Source organism: Eucalyptus grandis, chromosome 10 (genome assembly GCF_016545825.1).
Source record: "Eucalyptus grandis isolate ANBG69807.140 chromosome 10, ASM1654582v1, whole genome shotgun sequence".
NCBI lineage: Eukaryota > Viridiplantae > Streptophyta > Magnoliopsida > Myrtales > Myrtaceae > Eucalyptus > Eucalyptus grandis.
This window is the reverse complement of record NC_052621.1, coordinates 15,700,890-15,723,133: the sequence shown is the minus strand read 5'-3', so window position 1 is coordinate 15,723,133 and position 22,244 is coordinate 15,700,890. Positions and strand designations below refer to the sequence as shown.

At 39.4% G+C, this 22,244-nt stretch overlaps 1 protein-coding gene across 2 annotated transcripts; it reads left to right on the top strand.

The window, feature by feature from the left end:
* The first annotated feature begins 13,693 nt into the window (after window positions 1-13,693).
* Window positions 13,694-21,133, top strand: LOC104422004 (polypyrimidine tract-binding protein homolog 1). Of its 2 annotated transcripts, none has more exons than XM_010034202.3 (10): window positions 13,694-14,056; window positions 14,402-14,611; window positions 16,921-16,983; window positions 17,077-17,150; window positions 17,313-17,408; window positions 18,772-18,829; window positions 18,907-19,011; window positions 19,094-19,175; window positions 19,817-19,929; window positions 20,150-21,133. In XM_010034202.3, the coding sequence occupies exons 1-10, from the start codon at window positions 13,874-13,876 to the stop codon at window positions 20,543-20,545; spliced, it is 1,380 nt and encodes a 459-aa protein (XP_010032504.2). In that variant the 5' UTR covers window positions 13,694-13,873; the 3' UTR covers window positions 20,546-21,133. The 2 variants fall into 2 exon arrangements, with proteins under 2 accessions (XP_010032504.2, XP_010032506.2); XM_010034204.3 differs by having other exon boundaries at window positions 19,817-19,882; window positions 20,150-20,364.
* The last annotated feature ends 1,111 nt before the right edge of the window (window positions 21,134-22,244 follow it).

The window sequence follows — 22,244 nt, the reverse complement described above, 5'->3', positions numbered from 1 at the left end:
TTCCAAACTCATTTTTGTCAAGCTTTCTAAAACAAGCTGAAACACATTGTGCATAGCAAAAGTATCACAAATATAAAAGGACATTGCCAAATCCCCAAACACAATGCATAGCCAAATTAACGTACAGACAACATCAAACTAGCACTTTTTAGTCTACAACTCAACATCAAGTAATAGGCACTACACAAGCATTTTAAGGTCCACAATTGCATCTTTAACCACTAATTCCAGATTCTTGAGTGCATGGAGGTTTTGAGACATCAATGGAAGATTGGCATAGTGAAACTTCAACGACATTCCTTGCTCCTGTCTGCCTCTTGGAAATGGATAGACCTCTAATGTCAATAACTCTATCACAACCAGGCATCTACAAAGAAAAAAATGAACTCACTTATCTTTCTATATATATATATATAAAACTTTAGATAGAGATTACCTTTAAATAGGAATTCCTAGTAGCTTCGGATATGAAAAGTCCATATCCTTGTTGAGCCTAAAGAAACAAAATGAACATAAAACATTAATGACAATATACATGTGATATGAAAGTAAAATTATGCTTGATAAAGCACTAGCCTTTGTTCTCTCCTTCCTGATGATAGTGGAGTTCCTATTAGATGATCTATTGGCCTGTGAACTAGCCTGTGCACCACTAGCTTTATCAACTTTCTTTAGTCTTTCTCTTTTTGCCTACATGTGGAAAAACACAAGAAATAGCAATGTTATAATTCATAACAACCCAACAAAAATCTTAATTAATAATTACAAAATTGTCCAATAAAACATACTTTGGGTGGCCTTGATGTTATAGGATTCTTGCATGTCTTCTTGTTATGCCTATATTGAAGGCAATTTGAACATTGCATTTGAATTTCAACTTTCGTCAACTTCTTACCATCACTACTTTGCTCATCCTTATCCTTGATTCTATTTTTCTTCTCTCTACCCCTTTTCCTTCTGTAAGGTGGGAGTTTGATTGGCTCACCACTAACTTTGGGCAACATTTTTTCCCCATTCATGATAGGGAAGGGAAATTTATAACAATTTTCATAAGCATCTTTCTTAAAGCAATCATCAACATAATCATTGATCTCTAACTTCATAAAAGCAATGCAACATATGGCATGTCTATATGGTATTCCAGAGATACCCCATTCCCTACAAGCACAAGTCTTTCTAGTCAAGTCAACCACAAATCTATTGCCATCCCCTTCAACCTCAAATTTATTCCCCAAAGATGCTCTAGCAAAACAATACTTAGACTCTAGTTTAGTTTTCTCCAAGTTCATTCTAATTCTTGGGCAAATTGGATCCATTCGATCAACCATTAATTGGCTTCTCTCTGTCATCCTTTCCATCAACATGGCTCATTTTTTTTCAAGCATCTCAAGAATGGTTTTGCTCTCGGTATGCAAATGTATCCGTTAAAAGTCTCACTTAAATTATTTTCAACTACATCACACTTAGTACCCGTCCTAATGAAAGCCCTGTGGAAGTGCTTAAAGTCTTGTCTCATGAAGTCTTCGTAACCTTTAGGGCACTCCATCTTCGAATTTGCCATTATTAGATCAAAATCAGCTTCAAAAGTACACCTCATAGCCCTCCAAAAGAGATTCTTCAAAGCATCCCCTTTATGCTGTTTTTTTTTTCCAATTAGCATATATATGTCTTGCACAATTTCGATGTTCTGCTTGTGGAGATAGCCATGAAACTGCATTCATTAATCCTTGCAACCAAAATCAACCAATGAAAAAGAAATATCTCACAATAATGATTGTACTAGTGTAGTGTGATGGTAATAAAAAAAAAGTGAGATATTACCTTTTGCTTATCACTGATAAAAGTCCAACCTTCACCTGTGCCCACATTCAAGTCAATAAATAACTGAGTGAGAAACCAAGTCCATGATGGCTCGAACTCAACTTTCACAACTGCCCAAGCTATTAGAAACATTTGATTGTTTCCATCTTGTCCAATAGCACATAACAACATACCTTTCAATCCAGTCTTAAGGAAGCACCCATCCAAGCCTACGACACGCCTACATCCTGCTAAAACCCCCTTTTTCAACTCATCAAAGCCTACATAAAACCTCTCAAATACTTTGGTTGCTAGGTTGACCTCCATCATGAATGTTCCATTTTTGCTAACTCTCTCGAGCTCCTCCAAATAAGATCTTAGCATATCATATTGCTTTCCTATAGGCCCTCTTATATGACTAAGGGCTATCCATATGGCTCTATAGCATTTTTTTTTTTTTTAAGGATCTGGGCAAACCTTTCTCTTGCATTTGTTTGCATTTCAGTAACTGAATAAGTGAGCCTGGCTCTAATCTTAGGCATGTACTCCCAAGCAAGCCATGTAGAAGTGGCTTGCCTATTTGTGAGGCTTATATTGCAGCTTTGCAGACTTCCAACTCTCTTTATTAAAAAAGTTTTCTCAGTTTGAACCCAAATACCATACAACCTCCAACCACAAGCACTTGCACACTTTGCTTCCATTCTTTTCTTTTGACTCCTTGGCCAAAAAATGTCAAATCCATTAATCACAGCATATTTTTGCACATCATTTTTGAATTGTTCATGAGATTCAAATCTCATGCCTAGACTAAACATATTCTCATTATGGTCACATATATGATCATACCTATTAACCATTCGTCCAATTGTGCTATTAGTTTCTTCAAAATCATCAATATCGGGACCACTTAGAAGCTCATCATCCAATATTGCATCTTCATCATCATCCCCCCTATCATGTGGAACATCACCAACCTCCTCCTCCATTCTTATATTGATGGAACCTTCAGGTAAGTCTCCACTATCATCCACCTCCTCTATTATTGCTTCCCTAAATTCTTTCCTCATCTCCCTTATCTTGATCTCTTCATCATCAGATATATAATGAAATATATATATATATATATATATATTTCATTATCACATAAGTCTAATGAACCATCATCACTGTCACTTTCATTCTGTGTAAAAAACACAAAGTCATATGCTGGAAACTAAAAACAATATTCAAACGTAAAGGGTGAACGATTGAATGAACTCACCATTACTTCTTATTCAACCTGCAATACTTCAATTCTCCACAAGTAAAACGACAATCGACCTAGAATCCCAACCGGCCCAATCCTATAAAACAAAGGTAAAGCAAAAAATTAGACATTTAAAGTTCAATGTCGGACTTATCGTGCTAATCAAATTCCTAGTAAGACAATAATAACTCTACTATTTGTAAGGCATAATAAAAAGTGACGACACACTTCACATTGTGAAGAAGCATTTCACACAACAATAGCTTATTGATTAGAAGCTCTAAAGAAAAGAATAAGTTCTTGCTCCCAATATCTAAACACATGATAACCCATTTGAAATACATAACCATTTGAACTAATCCAAAATGATAAAATAGGAGTAAGGGAATTTGAGCTTCCCAAAAAATATGATTGTAGACATGACAATGAATGAAGAGTTGATTGCAGCCAGGCTACTTTGTTTACAAAGTGAATTGTATACAATTTATTGGACATTTTGTGCTTAAGATTTGTATCGCGAGCTCTTAGGCATTATGCTCCTTTTAAATCTTCCATAAGATGAATGTGGTGAAGTGCAAAAGGCCAAGTTTAAGCTGGACCAAGATCCTGTGGAATTAGCAAATAGACCAAAGAAAGTGGGCAAATTAAATTTTATATTATATTTGTGGCTAAAAATATTAGATGCAGCATTTCTTTTTTTTTTTTTTTTTTTTTTTTTTTTGTAAAAGGTAAGAATATATAATGAGCTTTGGACAAAAATACACAAAGACGGCGCCAAAACTTACACTCTAACTATAAGACAGAAAGAGTGGAAGGGAGCTAACATAAAGCCGTAAGGGCAAGAAAGACCAAAGGAAACCAGCCTACGCAAAGGCACCGAACACAAAACGCTCCACCGAACCTTGACACACAACAAAAAAGAAGGGTCAAAGAATGGAGAGCCAAAAGAGGCGAGGAAGCGGTAGCACAACCCAAGAAGCTTGCGGAAACCAAGGCTACTGGATGAAGACCGAGGGATCAAAGCCCTAACCTCTTTGAAGTCTTTTGTTCCTCGAGGTAGCAGGGACATTCTTAAAAGTGAGCACTCTATCCTTGACCACCTTGATAAGGTGGTTCTTTATAGCTGACATCTCCAAGGTTTCACCACGAAAGATGATGCGATTCCTTCTTTTTTTTTTTTCCAAATGAGATAGCACAAAGCTCCAAAAGAAAACCACGCAACACTGTGAAGGAAGTCCTTGCTAGATAAGAACTTCTCTGCCCAAGAAAGGTTTTCAGCCCAAGATCTATTCTTCCAAGGGAAGTTACACCTGGATGCCCAAAAATAAGCAAGAGAAGCCGAGACATGGCACTAAAAAAAGAGATGGTCAGTAGAGTCCGGCTAGGCATTGCAAAAAGCACAAACCGTATACTCAATTCTACCGTAAGAGAGGAGTAGCATTTGAGTCGGCAAGCGATTTTTGGTAATTAACCAAAGAAGAAATTGGTATCGCGGAGCCATAGCACTATCCCATATAAGAGACGCCCAAGAGCGCAAGCTTTTTTAGTTCTGATGAAGTTCCAAGCAGAGGGAATTGAAAAGGAGCGAGAGGGATCCTCACGCCAGCAGAAGCGATCACGAGCATGGGACAGAATCGGGTAAGAGATGCCCCAACTCTTTAGTAGAGATCTTAGTGCACAACCAGCAGGAGATTGAAGATCCGCAACTTCCGCATAGCCGGGGAGGCTAGAGCCGTCTATAACAGGGGCAGGAAGAAAAACATCCAGAGGTCCACAAGAAGCCAATTATCATGCCAAAGGGACACCGATAGACCGTTACCAACTTCCCAATAGAAAGACCCACGGAAGAACTGTCTGAGTTGCAAGACTTTCTTCCATGCCCAAGAACAAACCGCCGGTTGGGAGGCAATCCAAAATTGGATTTTTTTAAGAAATAAGAGTGAACCCAATGGCACCACGGCGATTTTTTGTTCGTAAAGAGAATCCAAATGTATTTGAGCATAGAGGTTCTATTACAATCCTTGAGTTTATGGATAGCCAGCCCACCCTCTTGCTTTGGTAGACAAATATCTTTCCACGAGACTTTTGCCCCTCCCCGACCAAGGGTTGTGCCTTTCCAAAGGAATTGTCTTAAAATGGGCTCAATCCCTTCTAGAACAGAGGACGGCAATGTAAAGACACTAGCCCAATAGGCTTGTATAGAGTATAATATGGACCTTATAAGTTGTAGTCTTCCTACGAAGGACAAGAACCGATGAGCCCATGATTGGACCATGGGTGTAATGCGGTTTATCAACTCAATGCAATCCGCTTTTCCCAGTCTAGATGAGAGAATAGGCACCCCCAAGTAGTGGATTGGAAGCTTCCCCTCCCGAAATTCGAAAGCCAAAAGACCTCCTGAGAGGAAGATATCACTTTTGTTTTTGTTAGGAATCAGCCCACTCTAGGATGAAAAAATATCAAGGCTCCTCTTGAGTACAACTACCGAATCCCAATCAGCCTGGTAAAAAAGAAACATGTCATCAACAAAGAAGAGGTGGGAGAGCTTCACGGCTTTACACCTCTAGAAATACTTGAATTATTTAATGGAAGTCCTCAAATTCAAGATCCCTAAGAAGACTTCCATGACTAATGTAAAAAGATAAGGCAACATGGGGTCCCCTTGGCGAATGCCACGACTACCCGAGAAGAAACCGTGCAGCTCACCATTAATAGAAATATAGTATTTTGGAGTCCGAACACAGACCATAATCAAGCGAATGATCCATTCAAGGAATCGTAAGGCGAAGAGGGTAAGCTCCAAAAAATCCCAATCAACCTTATCGTAGGCCTTCCGAAAGTCAACCTTGACAGCACATTTTAGGAGATATGGGTCACGGTGGAAACCAGAAAATAACTCTTAAGCCAATAGGATGTTGTCTCTAATCCTCATTCCTTTAACAAAAGTATTCTGGGACGGATTTCCAAGTCATTAAAGACAGCAGCAATTCGATATGCCGGGATCTTAGTAATAACCTTATATAGGGTATTACAACACTCAATGGGTTTGAAATCAGAAATTTCACTGGCATTTGGGACTTTCGGCACAAGGGCTAGGATAGTATTATTAACTTCCCTCAGAAGGTGACCTGTAGCAAAGAAGTCTTTGACTACCTCAAGTACTAAAGGACCCACAATTTGCCAATTGTTTTTGAAAAACTCCACTGTAAATCCATCTCGGGCCGGAGCTTTGCCTTTAGCGAGAGAAAAAATGGTATTCTTAATCTCAGACTCAAAGACCAGCAAGGCTAAGGAGCATACTTGGGCATCCGCAAGAGGTGTCCGAACAACCGCCATCAAGTCTTCTAATGAGGGCTTAGACAATGCTCCATGAGGGGAGAGAAGATCCGAGAAGAAGGATACGAATACATGTGGCACTTGGACAGGATTGGTAATAACCAAACCCGAAGGATCCTTGACAAAGAGAATCTGATTGGTAAGATGTCTTCTTTTCACAAAATTATGGAAGAACTTTGTGTTACAATCCCCTTCTTTGAGCCATTTAACTCTTGATTTCTGTCGAAAGAAAGATTCCTCTTGGCCCATAAATCCACAAAGGCACGACGCTAGCATTTTTCTAACTCAACTAGATGAACATTAGAAGGATCAGATTGGAGGTTGACCTGAGTGATTCGAAGGGCCTCCCTTGCTTCAGAAGTTCTCAAAGAGATATTTGAGTAAGCTTCCCGATTAAGTGCTTTGAGCCGCATTTTCAACATCTTCAGTTTAGAGACAAGTCTGAAGATGGGAACCCCTCGACTGGGCTATTCCACACCTGTCTGACAATTGCAAGGAAGTTAGGATGTTCCAACCAAAAATCAAAGTACTTAAAAAGGCTTCTTCCTAGCCATCGGGTTGAAAACTCGGACGATCATAGGAGTATGATCCGAAATCCTGGGTTCAGAAAAAAGGCTTCAGAGAAGAGAAATCAAGGCTCCACTTTGAGTTAACAAGAACCTGGTCAATCTTTCTCATTTTCCTGGTATCACCTATAGAGGTAGACTAGGTATAACGGAGCCCAACATATCTAAGGTCCACTAAATCAGTTTGAGCAAGGTAGTTAGCGAATTTGTCAAAATAGGGAATCCAAGTATTAGAGCTTCCAAAACGATCAGAGGGATCTTTGATGGCGTTAAAATCCCTTGCAACAATCCAAGCGGAATCCTGAAAGACATCGCTGTAGTGGATAAGGTTCTCCCATAGAGGTCGTCTTCTCACAAAAGTGTGTTCACCATACACTACGGAAATGCAACAGCTCACAGCGGACATTGTGTTTTAGGTGACCATGAATAACTTGATCATTAATAGATAGCATATCAAAAGAAACACAATCCGGGTTCCACCCCACCCAAACTCTTCCACGCGGAGCATAATCATAATTTGCAACCAACTTCCATCCTCTAATAAGGGTAAAGGAGATGGAATCAAAAAGAGGCTCGTGGACTTTCGTGTCAAGTAGGCTAACTAGGCATAGGTTGTTAGAATTCACAAACTTCCTGATCTCAGCACGTCTAATAGGATCATTAATGCCCCTGATATTCCGGAAACCTATGTACATATTTACAACAGGAGAAGGGTAACTTACCTCTTCTTAGAGGGCTTGCGGCTAGAGTAAGTCGCTTTTAGTCCAGTCAAGGGAGGTGGACTAGGAGGATCAGGTCGAGGTAGCAGCAGCTGCTTTTGCATACTCTCAGCACCACGAGACCCGGGGGGGGGGGATCCTTTGGAGAAGAGGGCCTAGTTGAAGACACCTCATCATCACTCAAAGCAGCAGAATCACTAGAGCTGCTAATCTCATCATAGAGCTTTCCAGCGCAAGAATAATAGCAAGAAGTCCATACTTTTAGCAGCAACTGTTGAGCGACCTCAAGCTACCCTTAGGAGGGACCTTGGAAGCACCTTTGGTAACCTAAGAGGCAAAGCAGATGGTGATTCCTTAGGAGCAACAGCCTTAAGCTTTAGAAAATGGCCCCCATCACTAGGTGGGGCTAGTCCGATTGAAGAAGCATCTTGGCTACAGGTTGCTTCTTTTTTCTGCCTTTAACTTGTTTCCATTCCGACTTAGTAGGAGTAGGGTCGATAGGAGCTTGAGTAGAGGTAGAAGCCGAAGGTATAAGGCGGCCATCATCCAATCCAGGGATCTCGGCATTAGAGGGATCGGAATCATTGGCTTGTCGGTCAGGAGCCTTAGCCGCAGAAGGCTATTTAGTAGCTAGAATAACCAGGGGGGTTTCCAAAATTACCAATGTCCGCTTCTGGTGTGTCTGCAACCGGTCACCAGCAAGGGTAGGCAGACTAGGAATTGGGGTCGGTTGTTTAGCAAGATGAGCACCATTAGATAGGACTCTATAAAGGAAGGTCTAGCTGTAGTAGAATGAGTAGCAGCAGTTCGAGGTGCAGGGGGTTACAGTTATGGCAAAAAATGCCACAAACAAAACAGGCAATTGGACACCATTCGTATTCTACCTCAATCTCACAATATTTTTCATTGTGAACAATATCAAAAGAGTCACAAGAGGACTGCTTCACCGTGATTTCCACACAGACCCGAACAAAGGCCAACATATTCAATTGTTTAGTCCTCTGATCAACATATAGAGGCTTACCCACATTACTCGCTATTTTACCGATAAATTGGGCCGACCAAAAGCCATATGGAATGTTCCTCAGCCTCACCCACACCGGGACCGTGAGGTGAGTATCCTTATTGAGTTCCAGAGTTGGCGTCCATTGCTAGAATACCAGAGAAATCTTTGCAACATAAATGGGACCACCATCAAGAAGTTTTCTACGAAACTCACTATCCGGAATGTGCAGCAAGAAAATTCCACATCCATTGGACATGACTTCCATGAGATTTGGACCCCATGCATTCTTAAGAGCTTCCCTCGTCACCTTGAATGGGAGACGTCTACCCAGAAAATACCTTACGAGACATTCATGAAGCTTTAGATCAGCAGCTTCAAGATCTTGATCATTTAGTTCCACAACTGGTTTGTTGTTGATATAAGAAGGCGAGGTATACTCAAGGCTATAACCTTTAGTCGCCACTTTGGCAACAACTATCCAAGTGCGGCCATTAGCATTCTTTGATCCATCCCTATGTTGAAGGTGTTTAGATCAAGATCTGCCCCTACTCTTAGCTCGCTCATAAATTAGAACACGAGGGGGTTGCACATCACTTTCCTTCGAACGAGAAGGCCCCGAGGGGTTCCGTCCCTGTTGCTCCATCAAGGTATCACCGAAGATGGGTGTCCAGTTAACGGATGGGTACTACTATGGCCACAAGGCCCCTCATTAACAAGATGGGCCCGAGAGAAGTTGGAGTCCATCAAAAACAGCGGAAACGGGAACCAAAGTTGCAGACGAGGGAAAACCCTAACCAAACTCGGCCATAAATGAGCCTAAAAAGGAGACATACTAGGAAAAGCTTATGGGGGTTTTGGAGAGTGATGCAAGGCGCTTCAACCCACCAAAAAGGAGCCCCAACGATCGGTCAACAGATTGGGAATCAACCGCATGAGTCTCACAGGAACACTAAACCGGTCGCTTGTTTTGAGAGCAAAGTGCCCTATAAATAACCAGCATGATGTTAGGGGGAAAGTATACTATCATGTAACATGTGACTTATATTGGTGGAGAGATGGTTTACTTACTGATGACACAAGTTATTTTTAGTAGATGCCTTGGTCTTTTCTCATTGACCTCATCTTGTGATTTTTACCTTCACAAGCTCATGTTTCAACGATCTTTTTCTGTATTAAGATTCTAAAGACCTAACAAATTCACAAGTTCATTAAGCCTAGAAAATTTCAACTGACTTTAGTTTCAGTGAGGTAGATCACTTCTAGACAAACCATCGAGCACATGATGACCGTAATTTAATATGTCCAATAGCAAAGAGTTGAATGCCTTCAACGCTTTGTCGACTTCAACCCTTAAGCAAGAACAGATCCTTCGAGCCTAAAATTTTCAAGGGAAACAATGTCTCCGAGCGAACGAGTGTGAGTATGTGCGAGAGTGGCAATTTCCGTGTGAGAGAATGAGCAAGCAAGTCAGCGTGGGAGATCTTCCAATGGATTGAAGATTGCCACGCACTTATTTGCTAAAGAAAGGAAACCGTAGACAGAAGGAGGAGGAGAAGGAGGAGAAGAATACCTTTAGATGCTCTATCCTTTGACCTTAAGCAAGCATAAATCCTTCGAGGCCAAAATTTCCGACGGAAAGGACATCTCTGAGCGATCGAACGTGTGTATGTACAAGAGCGAGCATCTCCATGTGAGAGAATGAGCGAGCAAGCTAGTGCACAAGATCTTCCAACGGATTGAAGACTCCTGTGTGAGAACTCACTAACGAAATGAAACCCTAGAAAGAATTCTCCCCAAACTCATGAGCCGTTCGTTCAAAGAAGAAGATAAAGCCTAGAACAATTTTGCCGTGTTAGATATTTGACGTGGAAATGCTAGGTCGGATGACCGTGAAGGAGAGTTAAGGCGGGCCGGATTTGGGACACGAGTGGAAGTTTGTGCTTCTTTTCAAGACAAAATAAAGTTCAGGCCAGATTGTCCCAAACACTAAAGTTCGTGCTTTTTTTTTTATGGAATTGGCCCTATTTTTGGCTTAACTCCCAGAAGTGGTCATTTGCTAACTTAAGATGGCGGACGGTGTCTCAAGTTCTTCCATAACTTGTTAAGAGCTTCTAGTGCTTCTTACTCTTCTAGCACATTTTGAATTTTCATATCCAATATCTTACAATTCTCGTCGTTCAATTTTTCTTTTTGTCTAATTTAGCCACTATGTTCTTAGAGTTGAAGCCATTATATCTAAACAAATTAGACACATTTGCACAAATTATTAATGCCTATCATTTATGCATCTATTTTGCATAAAATAATCATATTAATGAATGAGATCAAATAAGGCTTTAGAGTCGAAAAGTCACTTTGCTTCCAATCATCATCGAAAAATCCTAATTTGAAATTATCATTAATATAATCATTTATGCAAAAATAAATTCACCAAAGTCACTAAAACTTTCTTGAACTTCCCACAAATAATTGTAAAATAAAATAATAATTTATAATAGTAAATAACATTGAACTTTCATTAACTAAACATGCTATTTACACGAAGCAATATGTTTAGTAGAAAGTTATCAACGTTAACATGGAAAGAAATGTATATACCTAAGATATCTAAAACCAAACTAAAAAACAAATAAATTTAAAGATACTCATTTATCTCATATACAGAGAGAGACTCTTCTAATTTCTTAAAAAATTCCTCTGAGAATTTTAAAGGAATATCAACCATGGAAAGACTGTCGGAGATCCCTTAAGCTTCTCTAAGGTGTATACATTTTATGCTAAGTTAAACTCAACCCGAGAGTTGAAGTCTTCATGCCTCAATCCTATAATATTCTCTCATAAAAGCCATTGTAAGCTTCTTATAATCCGAGACCACGTTGACCTCCCATAGCCAATCTAACACCGCTTGCCATTCAGATGGAAAGAATGTTCATTAAAGTTGACACCTTTTAAAAATCTAGCATCATTTCAGATAATTCATTGTATCATTTGGTTAACCCTGATCATATGTGACACTATATCATTGTTATTCCATCGATAATTAGCTAATTCAACTATTAACCCTTTAGGTCTCGCATTATATTCATCCGTTCTTGGGAATATAGGTGTGCGTACAGAATGCATCATATTTCCTGCAATCAATGTAAAACAAACGTATCACCCCATGTGGTGGCGATGTTGGCTTCGGGCTCTTTCCCCTAATGCAAGGGATGGTGTTTGAATCCCAGCGTTGTCGTTAGTGGTTTTAAGCGTGGTGTCGTGGTGGTGGGTCTTGCGCTAACACCGCTCCGGGTTTACCTCGCCGGCTATTGGCTGTATGGGGTTCCCGGGTTACCAAAAAAAAAAGTATATTACACATAATCTATAGTGAACATAATTGAAAACACTTTTTTTTTATCAACGGTCAATGCTGATTAATGGTGGTCAAAGCTAGTCAATGGATCATCAAATCGGGCCAATGGGTCATCTAGGTCAAGTCAATGGGTCAACGAGTTAGCACGGGGCAAAACAATAATATCAATAAAAACAAGAGCATAATTGTAAAAACAATCGATAGGGACAAAACAATGATAATACAAAGAATGAAGGGCAAAACAATAATTTCATGTAGGTGCACGCACCTAGGAACTTCCTCAACGCATGCAGATCCTTGCACCTTCTGGCGTCCGATGGCTCCCAACAACGTGCCATCCGTCATTTTTCTCATCTAGACAAAAACTACAACCCTACACTATTAAAAATAAAATTTAACTCATAAAAAATAAAAAAAGAGGGTTGAATAGTACATAGGTGTCGGGATTTCTACCCCCAAATGTCTATCGAGGACGATTCTCAAATTTTGACCAAAAACCAATTATAAACTATGACAATGATGATAAGGAAACATGAACAACATTGCTCTAATACCACCAATAAAGGAAACGGTTCCTGAAAAACAAATCAATACTTAAACAATTGAATACCAAAAACTAATGTGAAAATGGGCTCGAGGATATACGTAACATCGATCGAAATATCACAAAAACAAACATACCTAGTTTGTCACAGATTAAGTACTTGTTGCAATGTCAAAGAAATTAACCGATATCCTAGAGTTTCATTCTTCAAGAAAGAATACACTATTGTCAAAAGGAGAAAAAGAATGTATCGTTTTATTCTCCTTTCCAATGTTCCTCTTTCTTTTTTTTCATATTTATAGAGTAATTATTTTCATTTAAAAAACAACTGCCTTTTTCTTCTTATGAGCCCTTCCCTTATGGGCTGGATTTGGCCCAACATGGGTAGACGGGCTTGAGTTGACCAAACAAATAAAAAACACATCACACATTAATATATTTCCTATCGTTCTCAATTCAAGTTGTCTTATTTAAAAGGGAAGAACAAGTGAGCAGACAATCATCATATTATAACTTAATAATATTCACCACCATCCTTAAATTTTTCTTAAATTTTTAATTGATTCAAATAAGTCTCTGAATTTTTTTGAAAGTGCTTCGACATCGGTTCTTCCTTCGAAGGTGCTCCGTTAGCATTATCAACATTGCAAAATCAAAAAATTTCCTAAAATAAACCTGAACTTGAAGGAGTTGTTCAAACTAAATAAATAAAGATTAAAAGGGCAATGATTAAATGAGCGACATTGAACATTGAGTAAGATTACAATGATCGTAAGTATCAAATTTTACCAAGCACACACGTTGGTGCATCCTAACCTTTAGATCATATGAATTTTGTATGAAATCAAGTTACAAGTCATATTACATTAATCATCAAAGGTTGTCCTAGTGGTCATCCTTCTCATATGAAAATGGATGAGATAGGGAATTCAATTTCTCATCTTCTTAGAGGAATGAAGTGGAGACGTTTACTTTCATATGAGAATGGATTGAGAGTTAGGCTAGGGCAGGCAAAAAAATAGAAGTCACATTGGGCTCACGTGGTACCGGTCCACCGGATCACCGAGAAAACACGAAAGCCCTCACCATATAAATAGAACGGCCCGTCGTTTCGTCGTCATGGTTTTTGCGGACGCCAGCCGCCTCGCACCTCTGAATCTGATCCACCGACCGTCAAACTCAAAAGCCCCCCTTCCTCGCTCTCTCTCCCCCGAAATCCCTAGAGAATTCCTGAACTCGGGGGGCTTCGCGGCGGACAGGCGAGAGAGAGAGAGAGAGACCTAATCGCCGCCGGCCGGTGAGATATGTCAACGTCGGGGCAGCCTCAGTTCAGGTACACGCAGACCCCGTCGAAAGTCATCCACCTCCGCAACCTACCGTGGGAGTGCGGCGAAGAGGAGCTCGTCGAGCTCTGCCAGCCCTTCGGCAAGGTCATCAACACCAAGTGCAATGTCGGCGCCAACAAGAACCAGGCCTTCGTCGAATTCGTCCGTCTTCTTCTCCCCCCGCCCCCGCCCCCCTCTCCTGTCTCTCTCTATCTCTTCTTTAGCTTTTGTCCAATTCATTCTCCGTCCTGCTTCGTGATTGATCTTTCTGTGCTCGTCTGGGTGATTTTTGCGCTCCAGCTAGGTTAATGACCCGATCGAGATGAGATTTTGGTTGATCCGTTCGATTTGTTTTTCGCCCTTATCTGCTCTTGTGCGTGCTTGCTGATGTTACAGAACAGTTTGCGTTGCGAGACTTTGATTATTCTGCGGAGATGACTCTATGTGTTCGGTGATCGTCGGAATTGCATTTGATTGGTCTTGCATTTTTTATTTGTTCGTTTGCAGGCCGAGCTAAGCCAGGCTATTTCGATGGTGTCGTATTACGCTTCGTCCTCAGAACCTGCACAGATTCGTGGCAAGACCGTGTATATCCAGTATTCCAATAGACATGAAATTGTGCACAATAAGAGTCCAGGGGATGTTCCTGGAAATGTTTTGCTGGTTACCATGGAGGGCGTTGAGGCTGGTGATGTGAGCATAGATGTCATCCACCTGGTGAGCTTTTAATTGCTTGAAACTTTGCCTTCATTTTTACAAAGGGTTACATGAGCAGAGAATGGAGTAGAGTGAGAAGAGAATACTTTTTTCCTTTAGTTTTTTCTGTGTTAGAACCCATGATGTGATGAAGGTGGTTTTCTCACCACCTTTCAGGGCTACGGAGCCTTTTGGAGCTCCAATTAATGAAAGACCATACTTCAGTAGGCATTTTTAGTTACTTAAAATGAATTTTGCATGTAGTTTGTTTATGCCCAGAACATTGAGAAGCCTTTCCTTATCTTACGTGGAAAAATTGTAATATCTGCTTCTTGGCCTTTTTCTAGCCTTTTCTCTTCTAACTTGCCTAGTGTGGAGTTTGAAATTCACTTTAATTCTAGTTGTGTAATCTCACTGGATGGGTTGGTGCAATTACTGCTGTGAGGGAAACAAAATTCAATGTGGCTTTTCTTATGGAGAAATTACTTTGCTTCTTGGACTTTTGTACCACTTTCCCCTTGGAGCTTCTTTTGTCACTTAGTCCGCCTGTGCTTATATAACCTGCATCGCCTAGCAAGAGCATGCCACCTGTCAACTTTGGCAATTAATTGGTTGCAAGTGAGTTTTGGCCAGAAATTGGCTATGTGAACTGACTTGAATGTGCCTATGTTTGATAGCAAAAGTGGTACTTGAATTCAAGAGGCTAAAAGAAGAAACCCATACATTTTGGATTCTCACTTATATCATCAATACAGCTTGAACAGTAGAGCAGAAGTCTCAAGATTCTCTGTGGGTTCTATTGGTGTTGGTTCTTGTGCTTTTACCTTTGGGGGGATTAATTATCTCCATAGACAACGCTTCTAAACTTGCTTCTGCTAGTGACTCTTCTAGTTTCATCAGCTAAATATCAATCCTTTTCCTTTGGGGTGTAAGCCTTCTTTTGATATATGTTGTTCTTGTACATAGCACTCCATTGCCAGATCCATTTCCTTCTTGAGCTCTAGGACTAAATCTGGAAGAATTTGTGATGGTTGAATTTCTAAGATGTGTAGTGTTTTTTTTTTTTTAAGGATCTATTCCCCTTCATCAATATGATCTCCAAGTGGTGTTTATTGCATCCATTTGGAAAGAATCATCTGTGTTCCTGCTCTTGGACGACATAGTTGGTGCATTAGTTTCTACTGCTATTTCTTTATTCCTTTCATAATAATTCCTCAAAGTTTCTACTTCAACATTTCAATTGTCTAAAAGTTTTGACAAAATAATTTCTAGGAGAAATCTCATACCATGTGTGAATCTTCTGTCAGTTCAAATACTAAGAAGACATGAACTATGTCTCATTTCTCTAAAGTGGGGTTGGCTATATGGATCTTTTTATGCCATTACCTTGATTTTGTATCAAGGAGTTAAGTGATTTATACAATGGCTTAAAAGGATTCATATAACCGACTCCACTTAGTTGAATAAGGCTTAGTTATTGTCATTTGTCTTCTATTAACGTCTTTAACGGACAGCAACTTCATAAACCACAACTACTACTCTTATCACACTTGGTGGGAGAAAAAATATCAAATAAAAATCATCTTGAAAATATCAAATTAAGCTCAGTAGAGTATCCAGAATCCATGTGTACTTGCATGCACATAAAACATTTCTGCAATAAAGTTTGGACATTGGAGTTTCACTACTCATAGGTTGATCATAGGCAAGACTTGCAACCAATTTTTTGCCAAAAATCATCAAGTGGCAAGATTTGCGGGGAATGCATGTTGTATAAGGGAGCAAAGTCAGATAGTAAACAAAGTCCAGGGAACAAAGTGGCACATGAGGCGAAGTTAGTGAACAAACTGTACTTTCCTTTCTTTCAGATAGTGCTATATCTTATTTCATTTGTAATGTTGCACATCCACTGGGTCATATCTCTGCACATTGTCTCCAAGCAAAGCTTTTCTCTTTGTTGAATTGGACTGAAAGCTTGTTATATTATCATCTTAATGGGGAGGAATCTAGTCACTTGTGGGTTTTTGTTCAATGGGTTGAGTGCCTAATGCTTTTTTTTTGTGGGTCTAATAGCACGTAGTGCACCTAATGCTTTACTCACGCCTTTTCTTTATACTTGGAGATTTGGTGGGATTGTCCTGCTCGAATACTAAAACCTAATGTCCATCCCAATGCACAAGTTTACAGGTTTCATTCTGCTGTAGAGCCTGCCAATTTATGAATTATTTTGATCTATCATGTCAAATTCCTTTATGCGTTTTTCTACATTGGTCTGAGTTTTCTGTACCCAACTAATATGTTTGGTATGTCTTACTGATGATGTAATCCAGGTATTTTCTGCTTTTGGATTTGTACACAAAATTGCCACATTTGAGAAGGCTGCAGGCTTTCAGGTGAGATTATCTGAAGACAAAACATGGTTTTGTTCGAGTCACCTTATTACTTTCCGTTGTTTCATTTGATGGACTTGAGGGACGCTGTCACAGGCACTTATTCAATTTAGTGATGTTGAGACTGCATCTGCTGCAAGGGCTCAACTAGATGGAAGAAGTATACCCAGGTATGAAACCCCCACCCCCCTTTTCTCTTTTTCTTCCTTTCTCTCCTCTCTCCAATCATAAATGACTATATGCCTCAAAATCTTCTCATCTGCAATAAGTATACATGGTTCCCAGAACAACTATTTTATTCTTATTTTCTTGAAATTTTTCTTTCTGCCCAGGTACCTGCTTCCAGAGCATGTCAAGTTGTGTAATCTGCGAATTACGTATTCTGCCCATACAGATTTAAACATCAAGTTCCAGTCTCATCGAAGCAGGTATTGATCTCATGCAATGGTTTTTCTTTTTTCCTTTTTTTTTTCTGAGTATCCTCTGTTGCTTTTTGCATGCCCCATCTTGAATAATATTTTTCATGCTCTTATGTTATTAGATTAGGCATTTGTGGCTTTGCTGGTTGATGGGTGTTCTTTTTGTCATCTAGGGGTAGTGAAGCCTGTGGCCAGATCATGGAGTTGTTTTCATGGCTGATTAGTAATTTCTTCTTTCATAATGATTACCTCCTTGAGTTTTTGCATAATTTCACGAATGTTGTGTGCACCCTTTCTAAGTTCTTTTCAAGTAACTCGACAAGAGACTGCTTTGTCACATTGGCTTATGTCTTACCTATATGGATTTTGGCATCGTAGATCCATTTAAGCTCATGGGTTACAAGTAGCAAGGATGCAACTCAAACCTATAGAGGCATTAGGAATGCATCGTTAATGAGTCGTTCATGTGCTTTCTTTTTATTCATTTATTTTTGTTCCTTCAATTTTATTGATAACAAGCAATTTGGCAGCCTACCCCTTTTTTTGGAAGTTCTGAAAACTGAAAAAGTAGTTTTCTTTAAAGCTAGAAAACAATTGATGTCATTGTTAATTGTTTCAGGCTAGGAGCTGATATTTGTAAAATACTTGTTTTAATAAATTAAAAAAAAAAGGATGGGAATGAATTGTTGTTAGTGGACTGCAAATAATTAAAACAGATCCTTCAAATTTTCCTTAAAAGTTACCAAATATTCCCTCTAAGTGAACATACCCTTGCTTTTGTTTGCTTCTACTTGTACTTCAACCTCTACCTAAAACCCTAACTCTAAGATTACTCTTGATACCACTTGTCAAAATTATACTACTTTATCATTCTATTTATGAACCTTACAAGATCATATTCCCCAAGATATGTAACTTTATCATGAAGACATGTTCCCATGCAAATGCCCCAAATTGCAATTTCTGATCTAATTATTGTAAACACTATTTTGGGGTCTAGATGGGTTGGACATCTATAACTTCCTAATCTTTGTACTGATTGTAGCTACATTTCCGATAATATGATGTATCACGTTCCCAGATACTCTTAGTGTGATTTATTTGAATGTGTTCTTTCGGTATATCTTGCAGAGTCTTCTTTATTGGTAGTCTCTCACACTTACAATCATTGCTATTCTTGTTTATGTTAATGTGTGAAGCGGATGTGTGGCCTCTGAATGAGGTCCTTGTTGGTTCCTTTCTATTGAAGAAGTTACTTTCTAATTGTCTGTGTCAACAATATTGGTGATTGTGGTCTTTCTTTAGAACTGATTATTAAGAGTGGACTCTAGCTTTTTTATGACATGTGAGCTTTTGTTGGTCAAAATTACAGGGACTACACAAATCCTTATCTTCCTGTTAATCCAACTGCAATTGAGGGAATTAATCAGGCAAGGTTCTTTATTTTCATGTATTGTTAACTTAAAAATGGCTCATATTCTTTCACTGATGAGGTTTTCTTAATCAGCCTGCTTTAGGTCCTGATGGAAAAAAGACTGAACCTGAGAGTAATGTGCTTCTTGCTTCAATAGAAAACATGCAGTATGCCGTTACAGTGGATGCACTTCACACGGTGGGCAGTTGTCCAGCATCTTTTTACTTCTTAAGATTATTCATTTGCTAAAAGATGAGGAATCTTACTTTATTTATTACAGGTGTTTTCTGCTTTTGGTCCTGTGCAAAAAATTGCTATATTTGAGAAGAATGGTGGAACTCAAGCATTGATTCAGTACCCTGGTATCATTCTATTCCTAATATTGATGATCTTTCTTTGGGTGTAGTTTGTACTGTCTTTTTTTTCTCGTATGAACTTGCCTCGAATCCCGATGTTGTGTAGCTCATTCATGTATTGGAGTTTGCCGGAAGGTTTGGTTTCTTGATTTTTTTTCAATTCCTATTTTATCCATTAATGACAGTGGTGGTTATACATAGTTTGAAAATGATTACATCTTTTTAGAATATAGGATCTCATACTCAAAGAAGTCACTTGTTATCTCCTAGAGGATGTTCTCTTTGCTAACTCATTTACTTCCTGATAAATGAAAGCAATCTCTATGTAGCTGGCAGTCTCATTTGATAATTCTGTGTGGTCAATTGGTTAAGTAGTGGTTCGGGAATTTCCTGTAATGAGTTGTTTGCTCTTTTTTTTCCTTTTCTTTTTGAGGTCTAATGAGTTGTTTTATCTGACAACAGTTTTTTTGTCATTTTCCTGTTTTCGGAGTTTTAGAGAATGTATCTATCAGAACTATATTTATTTGGTGGTTTTAGATATCTCTTGATTTGTTTCGTTACTTCCCTCTGATTACAGATTGGTTGATTGCCTATATTGAGTTTGTTTTTTCTCACACCAATTGATGTTTTGAATTTTTCTCTCTTAGACATAACGACTGCTGCAGTTGCCAAAGAGGCGTTAGAGGGCCATTGCATATATGATGGTGGTTATTGTAAGCTTCATCTATCATACTCTCGTCATACTGATCTCAATATAAAGGTATTATTTGAGTTATTGTCTAAATATTGAGAGGAAAAAGATAATGATGCAAAAAGAAGAAAATTTGGACCTGTTATGGCCAAAACAACCTTAGGATGTATGCTTCTTAGAACACCGATGCTGCTCTTTTTGGTCAACTTTTTTAACCCTTTGACAAAATTAACATCATCGAGGGGTCTGTTCTCTGAATCTGAAAAGAATACGGTATTTCTTCCTGTAGGCTTACAGTGACAAAAGTAGAGATTACACAGTCCCCGATCCTAGTTTGCTTGCAGCCCAGCCGACTTCTGGACATCCTGCTGGCCCACCAGTCTGGCAGAACCCTGCGATGAGTGCTGCAACTTCTGCGCAATCTCCAATGCCCGGGGGACAAGTTCCCTCATGGGATCAGACAATGCATGCAAGACCAGGCTTTGTGTCTGCTTCTGGTTCTTTTCCTGGACAAAACTTCGCCCCATCCAGCTATCCTCAGTATTCTGCTGCTGCCATGCCAGTTGGTTCTTCTCCCATGCCGCAAACTGGCCAAATTTCTCCAAATGCAGCTTCCATGAGAATGCCTCTTGTCAATCCTGGAGGAGCTTCACTACCTGGCCAACCACCTTATTATGGGCATTGAGCCGTGCCCGACTTCTCAGTGGTAAAATCTATTGGTGGTTTTTCTCTGCTTCCTTGTCAATCAAGTGTGGGAAGAGACGTTTGGAAGGAAATTTAACTTTAATTCAAATGAAGTTGCTTCAGTGGCTCAGGTTTGTCTTGTTGCTTGAATGTATGATCTCTTCTGACATTGATGTGACTTTGGAGATTTGGGCAACTTTCACGCTTCAGAAGAAATTGTTGATAGGGATTGTTGTTGCCAAATTGCTGATTACATGTTGTCCAGCTGTCTCCATTTATAAGTTCGCTAGAAGTAATTGTTGTGTGCATAAGTTGGCCCGGCTACTTCTTCAAAGAATAGGTGGAATTTGTTTGGAAGTCAACCGAGGCTATCCACTTTCTATTATGTAATTTCTTTCAACGTCCACTTTGATTGTCCATAGCCTACTCTTTAAATCCTATAGTGAAATGAACTAAACATCAAGAGAGATGGGGGAGACGTGATTATGGAAAATCTAGTCTGTAGCTTGTACCAATATCACTGAATATGTAAGCGAATTTATTCTTGTAATTCCAACAAAATCTTGAATCAAGGTGTCATTCTCTTCAATTGGATTTGATGAACTTATTTTCTCATACGAGGAGTTGTAGTCGTGTTCGTGGCATCTCAAAGGAGCATCACTAGACCTTTTCAATGGGTTTACAATTTTATTTTTCTAATAGTCCTGTATTGTTCATACCATTTTGTCCTTTGATCTTTTATTCTTTGTTCAATCAAGACATGGAAGGATTTCCTTTTTTGGCAATTCAATCCTATCGGCCTCTATTGCTATCAACGTCACCAGATGATTGACATGACACTGCTGAGCTGGCCCTGATTTTCACGTATGAATGTTAGCAGCACTGAACTGTCTTATCAGATATTTTTGTTAGTCCCCATGTGACTGAGGTCGAGCGTCGTGATGGGACTCACACGATAGTGACTGTCATCTTAGAGTGATGTGGTCTCCCAGTTGCTTTTTCTGTTTCTAGACAGTCGTCTTGGTAGCCTGGCTTTGTATTCTTCCCCTTTAGAACTCAGGTTAGTTACGTGGTAAAAGCAGGAATGAGGTCATTCCAGAGGGAAAAGAGTAGAGGCGGAACAGGAACGTAATAATTATTCTTTTGTTGGATTTACAGAATGTAATAGTCATCCCAAGACCGTATCTTCTTCAGTTTGCTCTTATTCCACGAGAATAAGCTTGGAATAGCATTTTGCTAACATATATATATATTTTAATGGTCAATAGGTGTCCGAGGCTTCTTGAATACTTATTACCTATCATTTGTGGCAGTCCCTTCGTTTCATAAAACATTGGGTAGTCCACGCACAGGTCCATGCTGTTAAAGAGTGGTCTCGAGAGAATGCATAAGTATGGTGATTAGAATCCAAGTCTTCAAGTGAGGAAGATAGGCGTGCTTACTACTTGAACAGCTTGTATTTATTCATGATCAAGTCTTTGGATTAAATAAAGAAATGGTTGTTTTATCATAAATAAATTGGGGGATGAAATAGTTATTACCGTGAACAAGACATGCCATTAGAATCATCATGGTGCGATATATCTCATAGGGGGATCGGGAGTCCGGTCATGGCTCAGGCTTCCGTCCAAACGGTCTCGCATGTGATGTGGCGGCGCACGGTCTGTTTTTCTCGCAATTTTTTTTTTTTTTTACAACAT

What these genes read in the sequence shown, in the direction of transcription:
- LOC104422004 (XM_010034202.3), top strand. Translation starts at nt 13,874, where the DNA reads ATGTCAACGTCGGGGCAGCCTCAGTTCAGGTACACGCAGACCCCGTCG. An exon ending in GCATAGATGTCATCCACCTG is followed by an intron (nt 14,612 to 16,920) that starts GTGAGCTTTTAA and finishes GATGTAATCCAG; the next exon opens with GTATTTTCTGCTTTTGGATT. An exon ending in CAGTGGATGCACTTCACACG is followed by an intron (nt 19,012 to 19,093) that starts GTGGGCAGTTGT and finishes TATTTATTACAG; the next exon opens with GTGTTTTCTGCTTTTGGTCC.